General features: G+C 54.6%; 4 protein-coding genes across 4 annotated transcripts; 1 reads left to right on the top strand and 3 right to left on the bottom strand.

The window, feature by feature from the left end:
- Window positions 1-689: 689 nt before the first annotated feature.
- ATEG_03790 (transcription factor domain-containing protein) lies at window positions 690-2,489 on the top strand (the record flags this gene model as incomplete). The annotated part of the gene is made up of 2 exons (XM_001212968.1): window positions 690-1,867; window positions 2,006-2,489. 2 exons carry the CDS (start codon window positions 690-692, stop codon window positions 2,487-2,489), a joined length of 1,662 nt encoding a protein of 553 aa, XP_001212968.1.
- Window positions 2,490-3,215: 726 nt separating this feature from the next.
- On the bottom strand, window positions 3,216-5,596 carry pab1 (polyadenylate-binding protein; the record flags this gene model as incomplete). Its single annotated transcript, XM_001212967.1, has 3 exons — window positions 3,216-3,375; window positions 3,441-4,066; window positions 4,121-5,596. The coding sequence occupies 3 exons, from the start codon at window positions 5,594-5,596 to the stop codon at window positions 3,216-3,218; spliced, it is 2,262 nt and encodes a 753-aa protein (XP_001212967.1).
- Window positions 5,597-6,658: 1,062 nt separating this feature from the next.
- Window positions 6,659-10,397, bottom strand: ATEG_03788 (uncharacterized protein; the record flags this gene model as incomplete). The annotated part of the gene is made up of 2 exons (XM_001212966.1): window positions 6,659-7,330; window positions 7,383-10,397. The coding sequence occupies 2 exons, from the start codon at window positions 10,395-10,397 to the stop codon at window positions 6,659-6,661; spliced, it is 3,687 nt and encodes a 1,228-aa protein (XP_001212966.1).
- Window positions 10,398-11,471: 1,074 nt separating this feature from the next.
- Window positions 11,472-11,936, bottom strand: ATEG_03787 (mitochondrial 54S ribosomal protein mL41; the record flags this gene model as incomplete). The annotated part of the gene is made up of 2 exons (XM_001212965.1): window positions 11,472-11,675; window positions 11,754-11,936. The coding sequence occupies 2 exons, from the start codon at window positions 11,934-11,936 to the stop codon at window positions 11,472-11,474; spliced, it is 387 nt and encodes a 128-aa protein (XP_001212965.1).
- Window positions 11,937-12,002: the final 66 nt, after the last annotated feature.

Raw genomic sequence — 12,002 nt, 5'->3', positions numbered from 1 at the left:
TGATCTTGATGTCTGATGTCTAGATTCAGAGTATCTCAAAGTCTTTTGTCGCGTCGCTTTGCCCATCTAGCTCACTGCGTTTGATGATCCCATTTGCAATTGGCATGAGTAATTCAACGTCATACTTGATAGAAAGAAAAAGAAAGCATTCTATACTTCGTACTCTTTTGGACACAAGAAGCCCTAAGATGGAGGACGCTGACTCATCCGGTTATTCTTCTTCACCACTTAACTCGTCTACTTTGTAATGTCTCCTCTCACAACCATCCACCAAATCCAACACCGTTCGTGTCCCTGGAATCCTTAAACACCTGTGGTTGTCCGGACACCATGCAAACATCATGGAGTCGTCTGATCTCACAGCAGGACCGGGCGAAATTGGCTCTCTCAGGACACATTCCAACGAAGAGAGTCAGTTTGTCGGCAGCTCCAGCGGGGTCTACTTCATCAACACTGTCCGACAGGCGTTCCTGAGAGACCAGGACAATTCCTCGTCCGGACAGGACTTTCCGCCGCCAGAGGATACTCTCGTGGGTAGTGACGGGGATAAACGCTCGATACCCGCTTCCTCTGCTCAGGCGTCGCCTCTACCAGGAGGCGAAAAGACCTTTGCACGATGGGAATATGACCCATCTGTAGCAGCAGTCTTGGGGTCTGCACCTCCTCTAGAGGCAGCGCGTGAGCTCATGATGCTCTATTTCAAAGTCTGGCATCCGTTGTTTCCATTTCTCCATGGACCAACCTTCTTGCAGGCCATGGAGCAGCTCTACTCTGGCTCTCGTCAGACCCATGCGCCGTCGTCCTCCACAGACCACCGCAATGCCTGCTGGACTACCATCTTCCAATGCGTGTTCAACCTCGCAAGTCGTCTTCACCCAGAGACATGTCTTCCCCCAGAGTCTCGCATCGAGTCTCCCAGCAGGATGCACGCCTTGCTCGGCACCCTCACCTACCGGAGTGACCTCCCCTCGTTGCAGGCACTTCTCGCCTCCCAGCTGTATCTGGTTGCGACGATGTCGCTGCGTCCGGCATCCACTGTGGGCGGGTGCATGCTCCGGTCCATGCTGCACGCCGGGCTCCATCGCTGTCCCTTCCGCTATAAGGAGCTCTCCACGCACGACCGCCAGCTTCGCAAGCGCATCTTCTGGTCTGCTTACGCCCTCGACCGATACCTGAGCCAAGCACTCGGTCTGCCTCTGGGCATCCAGGACTCCGACATCGACGTTTGTCTACCAGGAGGCTATGAAGCGCACATCCCTGGCTCCTACCAGACCTACCCGCCACACATCAGCTGGTCTCTGTCCGGCAATATCACCATCAACTCACCAACATCCCCCAGTCCAGCCCCTCAACCCACCACCCACCGCGCATCCCACCCGGAACACGACATCGACAAACGGCAGCTCGCCTTCTCGAGCTACGTCGAATCCGGCACGCTAACCGGCCGCGCGCTCGAACTCTTCCACAAATCCATCTTCGTCCGCTCCGTCCGCCGCAGCTCCGTCCTCGTCCTCATCACCGACATCCACAAATGGTGGAATGGGCTCTCTACCGACCTCCAGGGCCTCCCTCCTACCACCACTCAGCCACCAGAATCTGCCTCCGCAACTACGCCCTTCCACTTCGGCCCCTTCTTCACCGTCCTCTACCAGCACCTCATCCTCCTCGTCAACCGCCCCTCGCTCTCGCTCCCGCCGTCATCCCCGGAGTTCGGCTCCGCCCTGCAGACCTGCATCGGCGCCGCAAGGGAGATCCTCACCGCGCTAACGGCCCAGCTCGACAGCGGTCAAGCCCTGTTCTGGCCGGGCTTCCTGTCTGCCGCCTGGATGGCCGGCCTGGTCCTTGCGTTTGCCTGCCAGTTGGGACAGTATGTTCTCGACAAGGGGTATCAGTGCGTCCTCCCCCTGCCCTATGCCCTGCCGCTTTATGCGCTAGCATCCTCCGGAGGCAGAGGAAGGTTTGTCCCATGCAATGCGAAAGGCTAATCCGACCGCTTGCTCGACAGCGAAATCACCAGGTGTCTGTCTATTCTGCGTGTCATGTCCGCCCAGTGGGACACCGCCAAACACTGTCTCTCCGCGCTGTCGCTCCTCGCTCACCGCATCCACCAGGGCCCTCTCGTGCTCAAGGCATACTCTTCCTCCGACCCCGTCGACCAGGACAGCGCCGGCGCCAGCGGCAGATCCAAGAAACGGCGTCTCAACGAGGCTTCTCCTCGTCCTGACGGGGTCAACTACCCGTCTACTCCCACGCCCCCTACGGCTACCTCAGACCATAGTGCCGAGCAAACCTCCGCAACGCAGGAAAATACAGCACCACCGCCCAGCCAGACGCTCCTCGACGCGCCCGATAGTAGATTCTTCTCCCTACCCGACGAATCCGCCACGACGGCCATGATGGATCTCGACCTCGACATGGTCGATCTGCTGCAGGGGGGCAACTTCGACAATCTCCTCGACATGTTCGGCCAACAGTACCCGAGTTTCTAACCCCCCTGTATATAACTCTCTGTATATACCCCGCTCCTTGTCTGTACATGCATTTATATTACGATGCTACGATACCAAAGCCGTGAGGAAGTCGTAAGTCTATATTACACTCGTCAGATAGTAGGCGGAGTACGAGGTGGGCAGGGAGACAAGGCGAGAAGTTGTAAAACTTCCGTCCAGTCCCCCTCTCGTGACGGCAACCTTCAAAATGATAAAAAAAATGTAGTAACACCATGGTACCCGAACAACTTTTGTCTCCGATCCCCGCCCTTGCTTCCTCGACAGCCCTCCCAATGCACACAGAACCACACCAAACGAATAAAATCTACCGACATTCCGAGCGAGAAGACAATGGATCAGGTGGAAAGATACATTTGGGAGGGGATAGGGAAGACAAACACCCTAACACCGTTTTTGCTTTGAGTCGCTTGGGACGAGATCAGAGCCAGGTAACAAGGCTAACAAGAAACTTTTTCTTTCGGAAACCGAGGGATATCAGGACCAGGAAAAGAGAAGAGAGGAAGAGAGGAAAGGGAGGGTCGGGAAGAAGAGGAAGTAAGAAGAAATCGTTAATTGGAGTAGAAGGGGGATAAGAGGTAGGTCATCAGAGCAGTAAAGGAAAAAGGAAAAAGGAAAAAGGTGAATCAAAATCTTTCATCATGGCAGACCGCATCACAAAACTCCATAGCAGATCTCCCGTGCATCAGGCATTGAAACACTCATCATCTACGACTTGTTTTCTTCCGTGGACTCCTCCGTGGCGGCCTCCTTGGGCTTGGGAGCCTCACCGGCAGCCTCACCCTCGGTACCCTTGTTCTTCATGTACTCATCATAAACGCTCAGGGCCTCATCGACCTTGGCGCGCAGGGCCTCGTCATCCTCAAGCCTGTCATTCATTAGCATACATATATCACAAGAAGAGGCACCATCCGGTGACGTTGGGGTACTCACAGGCTGAGAAGCTCAGTGTTATCCATCTCCAGAAGCATACCAGTGATCTTACCAGCCAGCTCGGGCTGCTGGGCCTGGATCTTGGGGTAGAGAGCCTCACCCAGCATCTGCTTCTGCTGAGGAGCGGGGGCGGCGGCGAGGGACTGAGCGGTAAGACCAGCAGCGGGAGCTTCCTCACCACGGCCGGCAGCGGGCTGAGCGTTCTGACCGCGACCTCCCTGGCCGGGACGCATCTGACCCTGAACAGGGACACCACCACGACCCTGTCCGTAGCCAGGACCACGCATACCCTGGCCCATGGGCATGCCAGGGACCTGACCACGGCCACCGGCACCACGTCCGAACTGCACCTGACCCATCTGGGGGTAGCCCATGCCGTTAGGAATGCCACCAGGGCCCATAGCGCCCATGGGGATACCCTGAGCGAAGTTGGGGGGAATCTGCTGGTTGGGGCCCATGCCACGTCCACCCTGCTGACCAGGGAAGGGACCGGGGTACTGGCCAGGGCGGCCACCGGGGACACCCATCATCATACCAGGCTGGGGAGCGAAAGGAAGTCCACCACGCTGACCACCAGGGATGAAACCCTGCTGGCCGGGGCCGTAGAAGACAGCGGGCTGCATGTACTATAAAAGCGTTAGTGTCGAATCCTGGACAGAGGGTAAGTGAAGGGGACATACGGGCTGCGGCATTCCAGCGGCAGCAGCGGCCTGCTGTTGTCTGATAGTGTTACGGGCCTGGATGCTAGCCTCGAGCTGGCTGCGACGAACATCCTTGCGCTGAGCCAGAGCGACGTAGAGGGGCTTGCCGTTGATCATTCTCTGGTTCATCTCAGTGACGGCCTTGGAGGCCTCGTCGGGGCTGCTGAAGCAGACGAAACCGAAGCCCTTGCTCTTGCCCAGGACCTTCTTGTCGGACTTCTTGTTTTCCTTGTCCTGGTCATCGCCGGACTCCTTGGCGGCCTCCTCGGTCTTCTCAGCGGCCTCGGGCTTCTCCTCCTTGGACTCCTCCTTCTTCTCCTTGTCCGAGTCGGGGGTCTGAGTGCGCTCGATGTTGGTGTCGCGCATGACCTTGGCGGAGGTGATGGTACCGTAAGGAGCAAACATCTCGCGGAGCTTCTCGTCATCGATGTCATCGGTCAGGTTCTTCACGTACAGGTTGACACCCTGGTACTTGGAAGCCTTCTCGAGGCGAGCGGCTTCGTACTGCTTGCGGAGCTCCTCCTCACGCTCGTGCTTCTTCTGGGCACGGCCAACGTAAAGCTTCTGGCCCTTGACTTCCTTGTCGTTCATCTCATCGACGGCGGCCTGCGCGCTGTCGTGGGTAGAGTAGTTGACGAAGCCGAAGCCACGGCTCTTGCCCTCCTGGTCACGGCTCAGGGTGGCGGAGGTGATCTCACCGAACTTCTCGAACATCTGACGGAACTCCTCCTCGGAGATCTCCTGGTCGAGGTTCTTGATGTAGACGTTGGTGAAGTTGGCCTTCATCTCCTCGAACTTGCTCTGACGGTCCTTCTTGGAGATGTGGTGGCCGACGAAGACCTTCTTGTCGTTCAACAGCATGCCGTTGACGTGCTTGATGGCATTGTTGGCGGCCTCGGCGGTCTCGTAGTGGACGAAACCGTAGCCCTTGGAGTTACCGAACTCATCCTGCGCGACCTTGCAGCTCAGAATGTTACCGAAGGCGGCAAAGGTATCGTGCAGAGCCTTGTTGTCGATGGCAGCATCGAGGTTCTTGATGAAAACGTTGCCCTGGCCAGTCTTGCGCAGGGCGGGGTCACGCTGGGACCACATGATACGGCAGGGCTTTCCCTTGATCAGGGTGTAGTTGAGGTCCTCGAGAGCACGCTCACCGTCGGCGGTGTTGTTGTAGTTGACGTAGGCATATCCGAGGGAGCGTCTGGTGACAGCGTCACGGCACACACGGATGGAAGCGACCTGACCGATGGAAGAGAAGAGCTCGTAGAGCATGGCCTCGGTCACGGAGGGGTCGAGTTCACCGACGTAGAGAGACGCCGAGTGAGGCTGGGAGGTGCTGGGAGCAGCGGTCTCGGCAGCGGTAGCCTCGGCCGCAGGGGCAGCGGGAGTGGTGCTGGTCTCAGGAGTGCCGTTGACCGGGGTCTCGGCCGCGGGGGTGGTGGAAGCCTCAGCAGACATTTTGGATTTTTGGATTTTCTGGGAAGGTGGAATTGATTCTGTGAGCGGCAGGATGGGTTAGTATACGATTCAGTGTTATCAGAAGTGGGATGGTGGAGGTCGGGAGGTAGTGGGATGTGTGCGTCGTCGCTCTTGCACGTTCGAGGTAGCGAGAACCACAAAAATCACATGAAACCACGTACGAAGATGTGTAGAACGTGAGAGGATGTCACAGAGAGAGTGAGGGAGATGTCAACAGCGGAGGGGAGAGGATGATCTCTGGTGGCCACCAGATAAGTACAGGGCTCCGATGAGATGATCACAGGTACACAACCACAATCGCGATAGACAGGACGGTGTAGATCAACACACCAGATGGAGGTCAACACAAATGACACAGGAAAAGGAAGCAGAAAGAAGCAGCGATAGAGGGAAACAGGCACACAGCGACAAAGCCGACGCGATCACGAGAGGCAAAAGAGGGCTCAGGGAAATCTTGCACACACCGCACAAGAAAGACGTCCGGGGGGAATGGGATTGGCTAACTCTTTTTTTCAAGATTTTCCGGGTTTTTTTGGTTTATTTCAAAGAAATAATATAAGATTTTTTTTCGATATAGGGTCGAAAAAAAAAAGGGGGGAGAAGGAGAGGGCGTAAGAAGGAAAAGGGAAGACGATGAAGAAGAGGAGGAAGAAGAAGAGGAAGAAGGAAATTGCTGGTGGATGCACCACGACGGGATTTTTGGAGGGGAAGAAAGAAAATCTTCTTTTTTTTTTTTTTTTCCTTTCTGGAAACTCAAAGGAAATTTTCACTTTTTTTTCAAACTTTTCTTTGGATGTGAATGTCCACTAATCCTATTCGGGTTAGACTCAGGCGTCGTCCCACCGCCTAGATCACGAGACTGATGAGTCAGCCTCGTGCCTGTCAACATATGTACAGACACTACAGAGTACAGAAGTGGACTCGAAAAGAACCAAAGGCTACATATCAATAGACGTTTCATTCACATCTCCTAACGCCGCAGCTATGCAATTTATGAAGTTCAATTCGCACCGATAACCGTGATTACCCTCCGCGTATGGATCAGCTCAGGTCAAACCCGGCCCCCGAATTTACTGCATACAGCAGCTTCTCCCGCAGAGTGTTGGCGTCAGTATATCGCGGCAACTTGAGCAGATTTACACATGTGCTCGTGCTTGGGAGTCGCTCCTGGTCGTCACTCGAGTCCCGGATGCTGAACCGCGGGTTGAGGTGACTAAATCCCAGTAACGGGGCACGCGGTGTCGACGTCACAAACCGCAACACCTTCTGTCGCTCCTCGTTCGTCATCTTCTCCATTACCTCCCAGAAGAGCTGGACCGTCGGGTGCTCTTTCCCGTCATCACCGATGCTGTACACTCCACCGTAGAGCGTGTTCCGTCGCAGATCTGCCACATCCACGTCCCCGGACTCCCCGCGCACCAGGGTCTGCAGCTCCGACTGGTTGAACATCGACAGCCACGACGGCTGGATGATCTGACCCAGTCCTTGCAAGAAAGCATTGGTTTGTAACGCCGGTTGGACCTGGAGACGGTACCGTGCTATGTACGAGATATACACCAGTCGGTTCTGGTTCGTCACCGGGATCTCCGACCCGTGCGGCTTCAAGTCCCGCGTCACCGTGCGACTCTCCGACTCCGCAAGGGGAATCGTGTCCGTGACCGTGAAGTTCAAAGCAAAATCTTCCACATCTCCGGGGTAATTTTTCAGTTGGAGCTGTCAAACTGTCAGATGGGTATACAAAAGGGGGATTCTCGAGTCGACTTACCAATCCCTGATACAGACCCTGGTCAAGGTCTTTCAGATCATTCAGATTAGCCCGGTATGCAGTCTCGCGCTGGGCGGACCCAGTACCCCCGGTCAACGCCCACTTCAGCAGGAAGAATGGCGCAAAGTTTACATCCACCAGGATCCCTTCGTAGAGACATTTGCCGATCACCCGTCCCAGGAACTCATATCGCCGGAGCAACTCGCGGATCCCGTCGTTCCACTCCGGACTACCCTCGGTGAACCCAAGTTGCCGCAGCAGATGTCGCTGCCGTTCCACCGCCGCGGGGTTCGGATAAAGCAGGTGTTGGTCGTTCTCCTCAAAGAGGTTGGAATCGTTCGTGGATCGGAAGGCCTCATTTGTGACGCTGGTTAAGAATTCTTTCGTCACACCGCCACCATCAATACCCGCCTCGGCTGTGTTGAATTTGTCAATAAACGTGATCTGAATCGGTTCTTTCAAGCCCTCGCCGAGCTCATAGAACTGATCAAAGGCGTCCTCAAACACGCTTTCGCGCCGGATGTTCGCATGGTGTCGACTGAGGATGTCCTGCGCCGCCGAACGCCCTTCAAGAAGACGGCCCATGGAAGCATGGGCCACGGACATCCGCCAGGCATCCGGATCAATAAAACCCTGCCTTCTTCGCATCTGGTCACGGTAGATGAATTCGCGGAATATCTGCACACGTGTCGGGAAAGGAATGAAGAACGGCATGTTTCGAAGAATCTCCAGCCGAGGTGCCACGGCCTCCAGCTGCTTTCTTCGAGCGGCTTGTTGCTGGCGTCGGCGAAGAGCCTCAATCCGGCGGGTTTGCTGGGCACGTCCGGTCCCAATCAGTCCCAGAGATGGCTCATAGTATGCGTCGTCCATGAGGGAGTCCGGATCTTCTTCGTCTTCGTCATCCTGAAGTTGATGTCTATTCTCCTCCTCCGCCACGACAGCCGGTATGAAACCTTCCATGTCAAAACGGTTGGTCATTAACCAGTGTCCCTCTGGAAGGAACTTGCGCCTCGAATCACGTTCATGGATCATCCGTAGCAGGCCCGTCACCAGGCCTTTGAAGTAATCTAACGGTATCCCAGTGACGCCCGGTAGGCCTTTCTCCTTGTTCTTCAGTTCAAGATCCTTGACACTTGTGATCGACTCGGATGGAGGGGGAAGAGAGCCGAAATAACTGCGAATTCCTCCAGTATCGTGCGTTGTAGGTTCATTTTCGTTGAGATCGGCCGAATTCCAATACAAAGTAAACGCCAGGTTCTTGAGGAAGACGGTCATGTCTTTGATATCCTTCAGCGGTAACGCACTCTCCTTGGTCCACGAGATCTGCGTGTTCGAAGAGGCGGTGAATGAGGAATCGCTTGAGAAAAACTCCTCATCGTCCATCACCTTCAAAACGAACGTGTAAAGCTCGAGGAAAAGAAGAATGATCATCCATTCCTCGTCTCTCTCAGTCTGTGACATACTCGAACCCCTGGCATCCTTGGAATCATTCGCAGGCTTCAGTAACGACAACACTTTTGTAGAGTCCTGGCTGATGGTCGCAAAAATTCTGCTGGCTCGAGACGCCTGCCAGAAATATTTAATCGCAGGAATGCGTGAGCCTGGACCACCCGTCGTCTGGTCACTAGATGTGGCAGATCCCAAATACAACCACATTCGGATGTCATCTCCCCGTCTAGGAAAGACCCTCAAAAGAGTCAACGCGTACGTAGCCAAGATTTTGGCCTCTCTGGATGCGTCTGACTGCGCATCTGCAAGCTCGCCCTGGGACAACGTGGTGGACTGGAGCTGGGATAGAAGTCCAGTAATACTCCTCTGGTTGACCAGACTGACCAGCTGCTCCTTGACGAACGGGTGCAGCGGTGTTCGCTCAACAGAATCTTCATCAGCAGCATCCTCGGACTCCAGCCGTCGCGAGATGTGGACTGCAGTGGAATTGAGCAGCTCTGAGATCACTTTCACAAACTCTGGTTCCGGTGCTTGCTGCCCAGCTTGACCACCCAGGGCATATCGGTGGAAGTAGATGAAATAAGCAAGTAGCCAGAGACGAGCCTCTACATCCTGGGAAGTCTGGTTTGGATCAAGAGCTTGCGACTGTAAAGAGCCCAACACCGACGTGAGTAGCTTATAGTTGATGTTGTTGGCCAATGTGTCCAGCGTCCCTAGATAGGACCGGAGATCCGGGACGGTTAGATAGCTCTTTGCAAACCACTCATACGCAGTAAGAGTTTCTGATGTTATCGGTCGCAGCAGAGCTAGAACGCTATGGGCGAGATGGTCTCCGGATAGATGAGACCTGTCGGCAAGGGACCCGATGTTCTTCGTGAGCGACGCCATAACGGAGTAATACACCTGTGCAAGCCGTGCCACTTGTTTCGGTATAAGTCCGGTCAAGAAGACCAGCAGCTTCAACAGAGGGACCGTGGCAAAGGCAGGCGTTGAAGGCGAGGTCGCCAACTGCAACACCCTCAGAGTCAGTCGTGCGAGCCGCCTCAACGGAGTCGTCCATTCCCCTTCGGTCGCAATCGTGGGCACTTCCTGCAGGGTCTGCTGAAAGGCACGGGAGAACCAAACGAGTCGGACGATGTCCCCGTTCTCCCGTGGCTCCATGAATTGGACTAGCAGCCGTAACTGAGATAAGCATTCCGCCGCAGTCCCATACGGAGTCAAAGAATCCAGGGTGACATCCGAGCGTTTGGCCAGCTCTTCGAACTGCGGCAGTTGCCCCGATCTCTGCTGCTCCCTAGCATCCCACTCTGTACGAAATGTCTGCCGCACTGTCCTCCGACACCGATAGCCCCGCCATGTCCGCTGGATGATCCGACTAGCATTCAGCCGTTCTCTTTCCTGTTGTCTCGCTAAGCGCTCCTGCTGCGCAATTGCCAGAGTATTCTGCGGGCCAGATCCGTGGGGGTTCTGTCGACCGGCGGGGTATGCGGCGAAAGGGTTCGTAGTGCGGCCTCCGAGATTCACCTGCCGCGGACGGCGTGAGTTGCCCGTGAAGGACTGGAACATAGCTCCGTGTGGGTGAGACTGGAATCAAAAGCTGCTGAAAAGACCTGGTCCACTGGTTGACAAGGTCATGGGGAGATCGTAAAGCACGACACCCACAACTCCATGCCGTAGCGCGAGAAAGAGCTTGGAGGTTGGTCGATTGCCGGAGGTGGGTTGGATGGTTCGATGGATGACATCGGCGGAGTACAGCCTCATGGCGTGCACTATCGCCACGCACTTATCCGTGCCGGATTGTCCAAGATATGCTGCGGACGGGCTTATTGTCACGCACCTTCCTGAACGCCACCGAAGCTTCCATCAGGGGCGATTCATAAGCAGTTCTATTAATATTCAGGTACCGTGTGAAAAATATGCAGGATAATATGACTTATTGCCTTTATCTACAGCTGTCTTGCATTTTTCATTTCCGTAGGCTTTGTAGTTCGCATGAGTTCACATGTGGGAGGAAGGGTTGGACGCTAGATAAGAGATATATCTCTCTCACAAGCCGACTTCTTTCGCGTAGTAGCTTCGTTATAAGGAAAACCTCAAATTTCGCTCGTGACGACTTCTAAATGATAGATTGTTCTACATACCCATGATGAATCCAACACTTCCGACCTCGTGGCTACGTAGGTACCTAGTCTAAATCGATACTGACACAAGACCAAAATCTTATCATGATTCATCCATTATCGGATCACTTTCTATGTCATAGAAAAACACAAGGAAAAGGCTGAGATGCAAAGACCCATATATGCGCCACAAACCAGTAAAGCATCAAGAAGGGTACCAGCCTCCAAGGCAGCGCGTATGCCTTAGAAGCCTGGTCTCCCACCCACGAACAACCCCGACCAGACACGGTCAACCGTATACTGTACATATAATACAAAGAAGCAGAGACAGAGAATATAAGACATAAACGGCGACGGTGATCAACATCCACATAGCAGTGTGATATCAGCACCATCAGAACAAGAGCGCGAATCCGCCAGCATCGGATGCATTCATGCCCGGTGAGGCGGAGCGACCTGCTCTAGAAAATCCGGTGATATGCGCGTCTCGTAGTGAATTGGCCGCATTCATGTCGTTCATTTATTGACGAGCCTCGGTCGATTCGCCTTTCTCAATCCGTTCTTGCTCAAGGACCTCCCGACCATTGTCCGAGGCCCACAGATCGAGGAAGTCCTTTCCGCCAAATGCGCGCTCAACAATCACAACGTCGCCATTATCCTTTACAATCTCCCTGGTGTATTTGCCTTTCGTCGGGGTCATGCGGTTTGTCACAAATGGTGTCAACTGTTCGTGAGTTAGCATCGAATCCACGACCGAAACGAACACCATCCAGGCGATGTCCCACTGCGCATGCACACCCACCTTGAACTGATCCAGGTTCTCCGGCACCACGTACGTGCGCACTTTCTTCCAGTCGATAATGTAGGATCCGTTCTTCGCGAAATATCCCATCGACCCGGTCCGGTTTCCCTTGTAGTAGCCGCCATTGACCTGCTTTGTCGTCAGGCGCAATCGCGCCATCATCGGTTGCGAAGGCTTGAACATGGTAAAGAGGTGCGAGGGTCGACTCTGTGAATGAATCCGAACAATTCAGTGGATTGGAACACAGGG

Source organism: Aspergillus terreus, genomic scaffold (assembly GCF_000149615.1).
Source record: "Aspergillus terreus NIH2624 scaffold_5 genomic scaffold, whole genome shotgun sequence".
Classification (NCBI taxonomy): domain Eukaryota; kingdom Fungi; phylum Ascomycota; class Eurotiomycetes; order Eurotiales; family Aspergillaceae; genus Aspergillus; species Aspergillus terreus.
This window is presented reverse-complemented; position numbering and strand designations above follow the sequence as displayed.